We start from the raw sequence: 13,526 nt of genomic DNA, 5'->3' as shown, positions 1-13,526 counted from the left end.
AGGGAGTTGAGAGAGGAAAACCCGGCGTGGATTCCCCCTCCCTGGCCCCTCTCTCACCCACCACCCTCGCCCCAATTCTGCCAGCGTTGGGGCCCCTGGAAATCCCTGGGAACCTGCACCCAGGCAGGGAAGGCGTCCATGCTGGCCCAGGCTCGACCCAACATCAGTTGGAGTTGGGTTTTAGTTCTCGGCGCTGGAAACTGTTTGGGAAGAAAGGCGCTCTCTCTAAGGTTCACTCTCTCACCTTTGCTCAAGGGAGCCAGGTCATGAGAATTCAGAATTTTAGACGCTTAGATTTGGCTGCAGCCGAATTTGGGTTCCTTCCACCCTGGAGAGGTCAGGGATCCCTGAGGGTTCTGCTCCCTAGCTGCGATTGGAAGGTGAACAGCCTCAGGGTGACGGCCTAACAGATACGAATTTGTGGGGGAAAGACGGAAGAGAGTCCAGGGAGAAAGAGGAGGCCCCCAGACTCGTCCCCAGTCGCCCCTCCTCGCTGCTGATACTCGCCTGTCCCTTCCCACCCAGTAAATGCTCTAGGGAAGGCCGCGCGCCTATGGCAGAGCTTTGTCTGTAAGGAGGCTTTTTCCCATTCCAGAGTTTAAAACGGAGAGGAGAGCGGTTGGGGGACGCTACAAACAAGAGAGACACAGTCGGGCTCAGGGTGAAGATAGACAGCGCAATGCCTTGGGCCGCAAGAGAAAAGCGAACTCCCAGACGGCAGATGTTTGCTTGGGGCGGTCACCCTGGCCCCCCGACGCCCGTCCGGCCTAGAGAGGACGGCAATTGAGCGCCAGGGAGGTCAAGGCGGTGTCCTGGGAGCCCAATATCGGCTTTGAAAAGTGCCGAGTGAGTCTGAACGTGAGCCTCGAGGCCTCGCCTCCAGGGAGCGAGGTCCTCGGGTTGGTGGAAGGGGCGCACGCCGCCCAGATGGCATTCACAGGCCTGGCATCCCAATAAGCTAGAACTTCGGCCAACACTAAAGGGTCAAAGGAGGAGCTGCAGGAAGAGGATAGAGGACTTAGAAAATTGGTAACTTAAAAAAAGAAAGAAAGAAAAGGAAAATTGGCTCTGGTGCGTGCCCGCTGCCCCCACCCCCGCCTGCCCCTCTGGAATCCAGTCCGGGCTTTGCGCCGCGCCCACAGGCCGACGCAGCCCGGCCTCTGGCGAGAGCCAATCAGAGGGCGCCTCTCAGCACGTGGAGGAGAGAGACTCCAGAGCTCAGCGCCCGCTGCTCACTACACTTGTTACCGCTTGTCCTGAGCGCGGAGAGGGCGAGCTCGGGCCGCGGGCAGGGCGGGAGCCGGCAGCCGGCAACCAAGGGAGGCAGAAAGGCACAAAGATCGCAATAATATCCGTTATAACCCGCTATCTAACCCCACCCCCAACACACACCCATCCATCCCACCCTCCGGGAGAGGCAGCCGGCGATCCGCTCTCTGCGCCCTGGGAAAAAGCCCCAGCCATGAGCAATCAGTACCAGGAGGAGGGCTGCTCCGAGAGGCCCGAGTGCAAAAGTAAATCTCCAACTTTGCTCTCCTCCTACTGCATCGACAGCATCCTGGGCCGGAGGAGCCCGTGCAAAATGCGGTTGCTGGGAGCCGCGCAGAGCTTGCCTGCTCCGCTGACCAGCCGCGCCGACCCGGAAAAGGCCGTGCAAGGTAAGGATGCTCCCGTCAGGCACTTACTAAGGGCATTGGGCCCTGATTTGGATGTTTGGTGTTCGGGGGCCAGTGGCCTGGAATTGTCAATTTGGAGAGGAAGGAAGGAGAGGGCATAACTCTGAGGCCTGCTGCCTCAAAGAGCGTTAAACATCTAGCCAGGGCTGTCTCTCCCTCCCTCCCTCCCTGCTTCCAGAAAAAGGCCCGTTTTCGCTTAGGGAGCCTTTAGCTTTTCGGTGTTGATCGTTAGGTTGTTTAAATGCCCCTTTTGGTGGCCTTGGGTGTGCTCTGAAGAGGGGCGACAGGTCAGAAACAGTAGATGGCCGGTGGACCCTTGTAGCACCAACTTGATGAAGACAAGAAGCCCAAAAGCTGGTGAATCGGGGTCTCCAGGCTGAGTGAGCCTTGGCCTTTCCTCTTTGGAAGATTTCTGTATATGCAGTGTTTTGGTTTTATTTTTTTAATTGCAGATTATTTGTGACCTTTTAAACCCAAGCTTTGCAGAAAACATCTTCCTGGGATTCTCCAAATGCTCCTTAATGTATTTAAAATGTATGAAATGTGTGACTTCTGGATGCTAATTTTTTCTCTGCTATTTTATTTTTTTAAATAGACGAGCTGTTTAAAATATTTTATTTTTTTCTGAAATTAAAAATTCCAGAACAAATGTCCTTTTACCCCGAACCTGTTATCCTCAAGTTTCGCCTCGAGCTTGCTGCAGAGGTGTCGCAGGGAAAGGAAAGAACTGTTGGTTTCTTTTAAAATCCAAAAACCAGCGGTCCGGCCATAGCGCAATTTGGATGGCAGGAGCAGACGGTTGAGAAGGGGGCATTTAAATAAAATTGACTTTTTTCTTTTCTTTTTTAGCCTGCAGTGGCACCTATGCCAGGCGCTTCCTCAAAAGGAAGGAGCGGCCTGCGCCTGCTGCACTCCCACTCTGCCCCAGACCTTTCCCAGAACATTTTTGCCAGGATGATTTTTCTTTGCCTTTTTGTGCAAGAAGCCCCCCCCACCCTCTCCCGCTGTGGGCTGTTGGGGCGCGGCCTGCACTTGGGGCCACAGGGCCGCTTCCCCCCACCCCGCCCCGCAGCGGTCGCCTTCAGGGCTGCACCCCTCTTGCCAACCCTTGCCCTCGTGGTGGAGCAGCGGGCAGAGGTCATGCGCAAAGTTTTCAGGATAGTGGTGATTTTCTTTTAAAGTTGTAGAATGTTTTCGGATTTTCCTCTGCCCCGACGTGGGAAGGGAAATAAAAATGAGAGAGTAGGAAAGGGGAAAGAGAAAGGAATAAAGAAGAAAGAAGGAGAGAGGGGAGAGAAAGCCTGCAAAAAGAGAAAGAAAGGGGGAGAGAAGGAGAAAGAGAGATGAGGAAAAGAAGGGAGGGGGAGAAAGAAAAAGAAAAAAGGGAAGGAGAGAAAAGGAAGGGAGAGAGGGGCAAGAGGAATAGATAAGGGAAGGAAGATAGGAAATAAAAGGGGGAGAGTGAGAGAGGGAAAGGAAAGAAGGGAGAGGAAAGGGGAAAAAAGAAGGAACCCAGAGAAAGGGAGAGGGAGAGAAAGAAAGAAAAAGAAAAAGCAAGAAAAGTGGAGAAAGAGGCCAAGGCGTCGAAGTCTGGTGGTGCGCGGTCCCCGCACGCCTGGGCCTAGGCACTGGGGGAGCAACTGCGGGCGGGCCCCGGCAGCAGCCCTGGCTGGGACTCCCCGGCCGGCCGGCTGGCTGATAGCTCTCCCTTGCCCGCAGGCTCCCCTAAGAGCAGCAGCGCCCCGTTCGAGGCCGAGCTGCACCTGCCGCCCAAGCTGCGGCGCCTGTACGGCCCGGGCGGGGGCCGCCTCCTTCAGGGTGCGGCAGCGGCGGCGGCGGCGGCGGCGGCGGCGGCGGCAGCGGCCGCCACGGCCACGGCGGGTCCACGCGGGGAGGCCCCTCCGCCGCCACCGCCAACCGCGCGGCCCGGGGAACGGCCGGACGGCGCAGGGGCCGCCGCGGCCGCCGCGGCCGCGGCCGCCGCGGCCTGGGACACGCTCAAGATCAGCCAGGCGCCGCAGGTGAGCATCAGCCGCAGCAAGTCGTACCGCGAGAACGGGGCGCCCTTCGTGCCGCCGCCGCCCGCGCTGGACGAGCTGGGCGGCCCGGGGGGCGTCACGCACCCGGAGGAGCGCCTCGGCGTGGCCGGCGGCCCGGGCAGCGCCCCGGCTGCGGGTGGTGGCACCGGCACCGAGGACGACGAGGAGGAGCTGCTGGAGGACGAAGAAGATGAGGACGAGGAAGAGGAGCTGCTGGAGGACGACGAGGAGGAGCTGCTGGAGGACGACGCCCGCGCGCTGCTCAAGGAGCCCCGGCGCTGTCCTGTGGCCGCCACTGGCGCCGTGGCCGCAGCAGCTGCCGCTGCAGTGGCCACAGAGGGCGGAGAGCTGTCACCCAAGGAGGAGCTGCTGCTGCACCCGGAAGACGCTGAGGGCAAGGACGGCGAGGACAGCGTGTGCCTCTCTGCGGGCAGCGACTCGGAGGAGGGGCTGCTGAAACGCAAACAGAGGCGCTACCGCACCACGTTCACCAGCTACCAGCTGGAGGAACTGGAGCGGGCCTTCCAGAAGACGCACTACCCGGACGTCTTCACCAGGTATGCGTGTAGGGTGGTCGCGGTCGCAGCGGGCCCCAGGGAGGGACAGCGGGCTGGCAGGGGCCCCGGCCTCGGGGCAGACGCTTGGCTCCTGGACTCTGCGGAAGAGCGCCCTCCCAACACACCCACCCTTGCTCACCCAAACTACCCACTCCCCCGACCCCCACCCCGGTTCGGGCTTTAAGTTTAGGCTGGAATGGTTTATCTCCTTCCCAAGGTCGTTGCAGTTTAATGTTTTCAAATTACAAGTTTTAGTTAGAGAGAGGAAAAGAAACAGCCTCTCCAAAGAGCGCCCGAAAGCGCCACCTTGGAGACGCGCGCACAGCAGAGGGCACAGACACAAGGCCTCCGGAGCTGCGGTCCCGGCTAGGTCCCCGGCGAGGCTCAGGAAGCGCTGTCCGCGGACAGAGCAAAGCAGGGGCTATTTTTGGTCGCTGTGCTGTGCGCTCGCCACCCCCGCCTGGTGCCCCAGGGGCCTGGTGGGTATCAGTTACGCAGTTCGCAGTGAAGCTGGAGCCCGTGCCAGCGGAGAAGGCCTTTAAAAAGATCCGAGTTCTGTCGTTTCAGGACTCCTGAAATAACCAAACGAAGTCAGAACTGGGCAGTGTTTGGTGTCTGAACACCTGAGGGGCTCCAGCCAGAATCTCCCCTTCTACTCTCTGTCCTCTCCCGACACACACATTAAACCCACCGTGCGTTTAATGTAAACGGGTTTACCGGGTGGACAATGATTGCTGGAAGCCTGGCAGGGAGTAGACAAAGCAGTTGGGGGAATTTTCTCTTTGGATCAGTGTCCAAGCCGGGTGTTCGACCTGGTCACGCTCCACCTCCCACTTGTTTTTCTGGGAAACGTGCCTGTGTGATGACTGGACCCTCGGCCCCAGCTTATTCACCACCTGGGGCGCCGGCCCGGGTAGGGGTCCTTCTCTCCCACCCCAAGGCCAAGTTCTCAGCTCAGGCGAGGAGCCAGTCTTAGGGCAAACGTCCCCCAGTGAGGGGGAGAAAGGGATCGGTGACTGCCTAGCGCGGGGCTTGTCAAGCGCGGGCAGTTCCTTCGAAGGAGACGTGCGCAGCTTTTCAATGTGCATTTTAGAAGGGGAATGCTGCCCGCCCCTTTGAACCAGAGGAGAAATCGCTGCTTAGGGCTCGGGAGGCCGAGCTACTCCAAAATGTGGTTGGCCTGGCAATTGCCTAACTCTCTCCCAACCAGAAACAGAAAAGAGCGGACTTAATGCCAGGCAAAGGCACTTAAACCTGGTCATCCCTTGGGCTACACTTGGTCTTCCCCTGTGTCACCCAGTCCTTTCCTTATCTTTAAAAAAGGAAATAAGTTTAAAAACCTATGTGTGCTGTCAAATAGCGAATTGGCCGACCAGCGTTTTGCGTTTATCGTGCGTGTGTATTTCCAAAGAAGAAACTGAGCTGGTGTCAGTTGGCATCCACGTCCGCCCTTTCTTAGCTTCTGGCGGGCTTAGAGGCGGGGGAGGACCGAAGTGCACGAGGAGGGGCAGCTCCTCTTCCCCGCCCCACCCCCACCTCTTTCCAACCCAGGGGTTTGAGCCCCTTGGCTCCGGCCCTGAGCCAGCCTGGAGTGCCGCTTTAGATTTGCTGATGCCCACTGTAGCTGGGGGCAACGGCAACGGAGAGCACTTATGGAGACAGTTTACCTCTGGTGCTGAAGTTTCAGGTGTGGACTGGGGGCCTACCGGCAGGGCAACCCCAGGTCCCAGGCTTCGGCGGCCCCCGCTCTTTCATATTAGCGAGCCGGAGGGCCAATTATTCTCGGCGCGGTCATATTTTCGGTAAACAGGTTGTAAGCCGTTTTACAGCATCTTAATGGTTTCCTATTTGCCTTAATTGTCGCAGTAATAACTGCAATGATGGGGTAGGGTTTCAGTTAAATTGACTTCCCCTGAGATGGGCAGGGTTTGTAGTGGGCATTGGAGTCAGGAGGTGCGCAGAATTTTGTTTAATCGAAAAATTACCCCACTGAACTCTTAACAAGCTTAACATACCTGCAGAGGGTAATGGGGAGTGTGACCCAAGGGGATGATGGAGGGAGGAAGGCGGGGGAGAGAGAGATGGAGGGAAAGGCATAGAGCTGGAAAGAGAAGAAGGAAGAAGGAGGGAAGAGAAATTTTTAAAAAGAAGGCAGAAGGAAACCAAGAGGACAGAAAAATATTTTCTTAGTTAAGTGCTGAGTTCCTATCCCACTTAATATTAGGACAAAACAGGGTATAAGCAGTGTGTGTGTGTGTATGTGTGTGTGTGTTGTCTAACTCTGGCTTAAGACAGTGAGAGAGAACCTGTGTACCCAGGTTTGTAGACTTAGAGACTCAAGAAGCCACCCTTGGTTGTCACACACGAATGTAGTATGATATAATAGATAATATCCTATATCTGGTAATGTGCTTCGTGTTTTTGCATTTTCAGTCAAATAGTTGGCACTCCAGGGGGTGATGGAATGGTAATGCCCATATGTTTGGGGGTGGGGGGCAGGCAGCCAGGGGAGACCCTGGTGGAGTAGGCCTGCCATAGAGGAGGGAATAGCTGAGAGGGCATTGCTGGGGCCTGCAGTGACCTCCTGTCTGTGTGTTGCTCTCTTATAGGGAGGAACTGGCCATGAGGCTGGACTTGACCGAGGCCCGAGTCCAGGTGAGCTGCACAACAGAGGGAAGAGGGAGGGAGGAGGGCTGGGGGCCAGCAGGAGAGAGAGAGATGGGTTGGTGGCCGGGGGGGGGGGGGGGTGCGGTGCGGGGGGGGGGGGGTGAGATCCCCTTCACAAAACCAAGAGAAGCAGGATCAGAAAAGTAGACCCAAGCACTCTCTCACACACAAAGATATTTAAAATTTAAGACATGGGAGGTGGAAGGGGGAGGTTTCTGGGTTTGGGAGCCCAAGGAAGGAGTCCAGGATCAGAACAAGGGCTTTAGAGTCCCTGAGACTGCAGTTTGGGACCCCCTAGCCCCAAAGCTCCTATAGGAAACAATCCACCGATCTACTTCTCCTGATTGAAATAATGGGATGGAGCATGGATTTGGTTGTTAGACAAATCCGCTCAGCTCCAAGCAGGTATTTGGCTGCGATTAAGTCTCCAATCGGGCTTCATAAAAGCCCACTTAGTGCTAGAACAAACAGGGCCATTTGAAGGCAAAATGCTGTTTGATTTCCCCTCCGCCCCGCACAAGGAGCTGGCTAATGCTATTTGATTTCCCATTTTTTATAGCAATGAACCCACATTGATCTAATAGGGAGTGAGTGCAATGCTATTAAAGGTGTTTGCAGCCCCATACCAGAGTGCATTTCCGAACCCAGGCCTCATAACCAAAGAGACAATCAACACTGAGCAGCCCCGATGGCCAACAGAAAACAGATGTCCCCGAGTTAGGAGCTGAGTGAATCACTTTACAGTCAAAATCAAGCGCTGATAAAGCACAATAAATTCCATATGGCTCATTTAATACACAACAGCTTCTTGCATTAGAGGGCTAATGATGAGGCCTGTCCCCTCCTTTCTGTTGACACATTTCTCCATTGTCAAACAGAGATGTGACAGCAACTCCGTATTTTCAGCTCAGGGGAACGAGTCGTGGGAAAGTTAAATAACTTTTAAAAAGAAAGAGAGCGCCCCCTCCCTTTCTCCTCTCCCCCTATTCACTGGAGAAGATGTAATTAAGTGAATATGAATTATTAGAGTCCTTTCGTTTACCTTTGGGGGGCCTCAGAGGTATTAATTCAATAATGAGGAATTGCAGGGGGACATCTTGATAATTGCAGTTGAGCCGGGAGAGACGATCTGTCTGTAAAAAGGTTTCCACGTTCTTTAAGGGCATTCTGAGTCCACTGCCCCCAGTTCCCCTTCTTCTTTCACTGCGATCAAGGAGTGGTGGATATTCTTGTCTAGACAGATTTGGCTACACAAAAGCTGCCCACCCAGTCCGGTCCCATCTACAGTCTTACTTTTTCAAGCCTCTGGGTTTCCACACTGAAGTGTTTCTGAAATTCACAAATAGATTATTTTGAAGGCTGTGGAATGGTGTGAATGGGCCCCCTTTTGGCAGACTTGGAATTAATTGACCGATTTGGATTCTTGATTTTTCTTGCCCTGGGGGGCTGTCTAGAAGTCAAACCAAGCTTAGATGCTAGTGCTGGTAACAACAAGCCCCAGTGTGTAGATGTGAAAAATATGGATGTGTTTCACATTTTAAAATATATTCCTCTGGGATAATTTACATTATATTTTAATATAACTCTGTATAGCCCTGGAGTTCATTCTTAATTTTCAGACTTGTGTGCAGTTATAAACCCAGCCCTAAAAATATTAATGCCTTCAGGGGAGAAGGAGCATATCTTCCCAGCTGTGGGTGTGATGAGCAGGTCACATAAAAATAATTTCATGCTCCTGGGGTTTATTTTTAGATGATGGTAGCTGCCATGTTTCAGGTAAAGGTCTCCATTAAAACCGCTTTCTATTAGCAATTAGGAAAATACCTCAGGCTGAAAACCTCCCTCCAAGCCTAAAACTATCTTATTTAAATAACCAATTTAAAACACATCTCCAAAAGGAAATAAAAGACTTGTTAGCTCTGAAGATGTGAAAAGTCTACACCTATCATGCCCTCTGATTTCTATGCGCCCAGGTATTGCTGCCTGCTTCATCCATGTAGTCAGTGCCTTCCTGCATAGAACTGGGTCCTGCAGGGATCCCCTGCCAAGAGCAGGTTGTGTATCCCTGTTTCATTTCATAGAGGATTGACCCCCTGAAATGTATGCTTGCTAATTAACTCGAGCCTTTCTTCCCTCCCTCTCATCCCTCTCTGAACCCCAGAACCCAGCATAGTGCTCTTTGGTGTTCAATAAATGTTTCTGGAAAGAATAAATGAACTATCTTTCCACTTTCCTCTTCCATACAGAGCAAGAATTTTGCCAGCTCTTGCGTAAATCTGAAATAGGTGAAAATAGCTGATATGCAGTAAAACAAGCATGTCCCTCATCTCTTGGTGGCTGCCCATTCCCTAGAGTCACCATTGAATGCATGCTTTCACTTGCCTTATTTTACCCAGTTCTCATAACAGCCTTATGAGTGAAGTTTTATTATCCCCATTTTACAGATTCGAAAACTGAGGTTCAGAGAGGTTTAAGTGACCTGCCTAAAGATCCTAGCAAGCGTCAGCACAGACGTTTAAACTTTGGTTTCCCCAACTCTAAACACACTGAATCATTTTCCTTAAACTTGGAAAACTGGCCCAGGTGGAATGCCGGCAGAAAGGGTTTGCTTGTCCTGTTTCCTGCTGACTTGAAGTTGCGGCTCCTATTCACTGCTCATTTGGCCCCAGACGCGTCCGAAAACAACCTGAGGCCAAAGAGGGGCAGGTGGGCGCGGGCCGCGGTGGAAAGGAAGGGGGCCCCGCAGCGCGCCAAGGGAAGGGACGGGTACGGGCCCGGTGCGCCCGCCGGGCCGAGCCGCGCCGACCCTGGGCTCTCTCTGCCTTGCAGGTCTGGTTCCAGAACCGTCGGGCCAAGTGGCGCAAGCGGGAGAAGGCAGGCGCGCAGACCCACCCCCCTGGGCTGCCCTTCCCGGGGCCGCTCTCTGCCACCCACCCGCTCAGCCCCTACCTGGACGCCAGCCCCTTCCCTCCGCACCACCCGGCGCTCGACTCCGCTTGGACTGCCGCTGCCGCCGCCGCCGCCGCCGCCTTCCCGAGCCTACCTCCGCCTCCGGGCTCGGCCAGCCTGCCGCCCAGCGGGGCGCCGCTGGGCCTGAGCACTTTCCTCGGAGCGGCAGTGTTCCGACACCCGGCTTTCATCAGCCCGGCATTCGGCAGGTAACGCGCAGCCTCGGAAGTCTGTCTGTCTGTCTGTCTCTCATACACACAGAGGCTGGGGGCAGGGAGGAGGCAGGAGTCAAACAGGGTTACACACATCTTTTTCTTTGACCCAACCTCAGAGACTGTAGCCAAAGAAAATACTCTCTAATTGAGCCTCAAAAAAAAAAAAAAAAAAATGTGGGTCTTGAAGGTATTGACTTGGAACTTAATGGGAAAGGGGAAGGCAGTGGCAGTAACGACAACCGTGACAACCGAGAATGAAAGCTGTAAAAGTACCATTTGAAGGCTGCAACAAGTCCCACCATAGGTGGTAAGCGAGCAAATATGTACAGGTGTAGGGTACAGAGCAGGGACGACTTTTTAAGTTTTGCAAAAGTTCTTCCTTATGCCCCCCAACCTGGCAGCCTGAGGAACACAGCCCTGATCCCCATGGGAGCCCTGGAGCCACCAGGCCCTCTGGGTGCACAGAATTCATTCTTCTGCCCCAGACTCCATCTTCCTTGTCACTCAAGTGACCCGCTGCCAACGACACCCCCATATGTGCAAGCCCCGATCTACACGGCAGTACAAGACAACGAAATAAAAGAAACAGTTCATCTTATAACTCCCTTTCTTTAATGAACATCGAATGAGGAAATAAAAAGTCTGTATAATCACACAGACAAAGAAACAAAGGAGGGATGTATTGTGTTAGCGCAGTGAAAATAAAACTGGATGCAGCTTCAATGATCACTCTTTGGGAGAACAAAGAAATAATAGATTCATCCAACTGCGCAGCTGCTTAACAAAAAATCATCTTACAGAAAATTAAGACTCGGAGTAAATTTAGTTTCTTATAACAAACCAATAAAATAAACAGCGAGCGCACTGAAGCAGAGTTAGTGACTCAGTTTACCTAATGGAACCAGGGCATGTTACGCCACCTCCGGGTCACACTTTATCATTTCTTTCTGAGAAAAATTTTAAAGTTCTGTCTCTCCCCTCCCTCCACTTTTTCCCTCTGACAAGTGACTTGTAAACCCAGGCGAACCGTGGCTGGAGGACCGAGTTGCGAGATTCGGAGAGGCTGGAAGAGGGTCTGGGCTGGGGTGGTGCGAGGAGTGAGCAGTGGGCTTGGGAGAAGGAGGCGGCGCTCGGTGAGCCCAGGTGGGCTCATTTCTAACCCTGGAAATCCGCAATTGGTCCCGCGGGCCTGGAGCCAGACCCCTCAGGGAGGCGGTCGGGAAAGCTCGCGGGCGCTCCAAGGCGGTGGGCGTGGGGGTGGTGTCCGGTGGCCCCGGGCGGCTCCGGCCACAGCTAATGTCCCGGTGCTGTGTGCATGGGGTGGAAGCGTCACGTGGAGTAATTCGGTCGCCGCTTGGAGGCGGTGGCGCTGGCGTGGGTCCCAGGCTTGGGCATCGCCTTGCGCCGCGCGCCAGGGTCGTGGGTCGGGGGCTCCCTGAGGCCAGAGGCTACAGGGGCGCGGGGAAGACAGCTGGGGTCGCCGCGCCAGGATGTGGGGCTGCTGGCAGGTGACACCCGCCCGTGGAGCCGAAATCAACAGGCGGTCGCCCTTCACTCTCACCCGCAGGCGCTGGCCAGACGCGGGTAGCTGAGTCCCGCGCGGAAGGGCGGCCGCGGCGGCGCGGGTGGCCCGGGAGGCCGGCGAGCTAGGCCTGTTTCTTCAGGGCGCAGAAAGTCCCGGGCCAAGGAGCCGGAGGGAGATCTCAGAGCCTGCGGCGTGCGTCCGGGCAGCTGGAATCCCACCTTCTCCGTCTTTTTTTCCTCCCCCCTCCCACCCTCCACCGTCTCTTCTTCTGCTCTCCTCTCCTTTTCTCCTTCCGCGTTCTCTCCTGGGAGATAGTGTCATTGCAGCCCCTGGCCTTGGAATAAACCGTCCGTTTAAGCGAAACCACCGAATCCACGCCACTGGGCCGTGGGGCTTGAGGTCTCCACGCTGGCCTGTGGACCCCGGCCCGGCCCGGCCCGGCCCCTCGGGGAATATCTGGACTCGGTCTTTTCCCCCCAGTCGGTTCCCTGCCCCAGGAAAGCCCTCTCTGCGGGGTCCAGCTTCCGCCCGCGCCCTCTGCCCACTTCCCCGCCGCGGCCCATCCGGGTCCCGTGGGTACCGCGCCCCTCAGCTGCCCCGGCGACAAGCGGCGGGAGACGCTGCCCGAGGCGCCGCGCACAGCTCCCGAGGCCATGACCGCGCTGTTTGCTCTCCCTGCAGGCTCTTTTCCACAATGGCCCCCCTGACCAGCGCGTCGACCGCGGCCGCGCTCCTGAGACAGCCCACACCCGCCGTGGAGGGCGCAGTGGCATCGGGCGCCCTGGCCGACCCGGCCACTGCGGCCGCAGACAGACGCGCCTCTAGCATAGCTGCGCTGAGGCTCAAGGCCAAGGAGCACGCGGCGCAGCTCACGCAGCTCAACATCCTGCCGGGCACCAGCACGGGCAAGGAGGTGTGCTAAAGGCTGCCCTCCACACCCGCGCCCCGCGCGCGCCCCGAAAGGTCACCTCACTCAGCACCACTCAAGACCAAATGGAAACAGAGGACCAGCACACTCCCGAGACGGCACTGAGAGAGCGCAGCCGCCTTCACAGCAGTCTGGATGCGGGCATGGCAGCCCTCGGCGCTCCGGGACGTGGCACCTCCTCGGCTGGCTGTCCACCCGCCCCTGCCCCTGCCCCTGCTACTGCCAACCTCGCTCCAACTCCAACATCCACTCTCTCTTGTTCTTACTTTCCTGAAAATATCGGGGAGGTTTTCTCCCCCAGACGCCTGATATTGAAGTAAAAAATTTAAAAAGCCCAACCTCTTCCTCCTGACACCCCACTTAGCCTTTCTTTTCTTTCTTTCTTTCTTTCTTTCTTTTTTTTTTTTTTAAATAGCATTTTGGCGCTCGAAGTTGATCTCCCCAGCGAGGGCCCCAGCGTGAAGCCAGGGCCCGGGAAGCAAATGCGAGCCTGTAAGATAGCTAACAGTGCACTTAAAGGAAAGGGGCGTCTTGTTCTTGTTCTCTTCTTTATCATACACCAACCAAGGTTTTTATATCAAACCAAAGGGAAATACTCTGCTAGAATATGGACTGTTGAAGTCACCAAACTGTGATTATTGATTCTGTACATACCATTGTTATTAAAAAAAAAAAAAGAACAGAGCTTTGTATATTTGAAATGTTATAACGCAATTGCACTCAGCGTGGTATGGTAAAAGTTTGTCCTCCCGTAGATTCTTACTGTGTTGTAGATACGGTAGGGTTCCTAGACAAATATTTATGTACTCAAGCCCTTTATTTAACTTATTAACTGTAGAGGCTTCCGAAACCTTCAAGATAAAGGCAATGGTACAGTACTTTTGTGTAATGTGTAATTGTTACCACTTTTCCTTGCTATCTAGTGGAGAAGTGTCACGCTCAAAATAAAAAAATTATATGTTTAACAAAA

At 54.8% G+C, this 13,526-nt stretch overlaps 1 protein-coding gene across 1 annotated transcript; it reads left to right on the top strand.

Moving 5' to 3' along the window:
* Positions 1 to 1,209: 1,209 nt before the first annotated feature.
* ARX (aristaless related homeobox) lies at positions 1,210 to 13,526 on the top strand. Its single transcript, XM_016944121.4, has 5 exons — positions 1,210 to 1,658; positions 3,396 to 4,272; positions 6,882 to 6,927; positions 9,769 to 10,097; positions 12,310 to 13,526. Exons 1-5 carry the CDS (start codon positions 1,463 to 1,465, stop codon positions 12,548 to 12,550), a joined length of 1,689 nt encoding a protein of 562 aa, XP_016799610.2. The 5' UTR covers positions 1,210 to 1,462; the 3' UTR covers positions 12,551 to 13,526.

This window comes from Pan troglodytes, chromosome X, assembly GCF_028858775.2.
Source record: "Pan troglodytes isolate AG18354 chromosome X, NHGRI_mPanTro3-v2.0_pri, whole genome shotgun sequence".
Classification (NCBI taxonomy): Eukaryota; Metazoa; Chordata; class Mammalia; order Primates; family Hominidae; genus Pan; species Pan troglodytes.
This window is presented reverse-complemented; position numbering and strand designations above follow the sequence as displayed.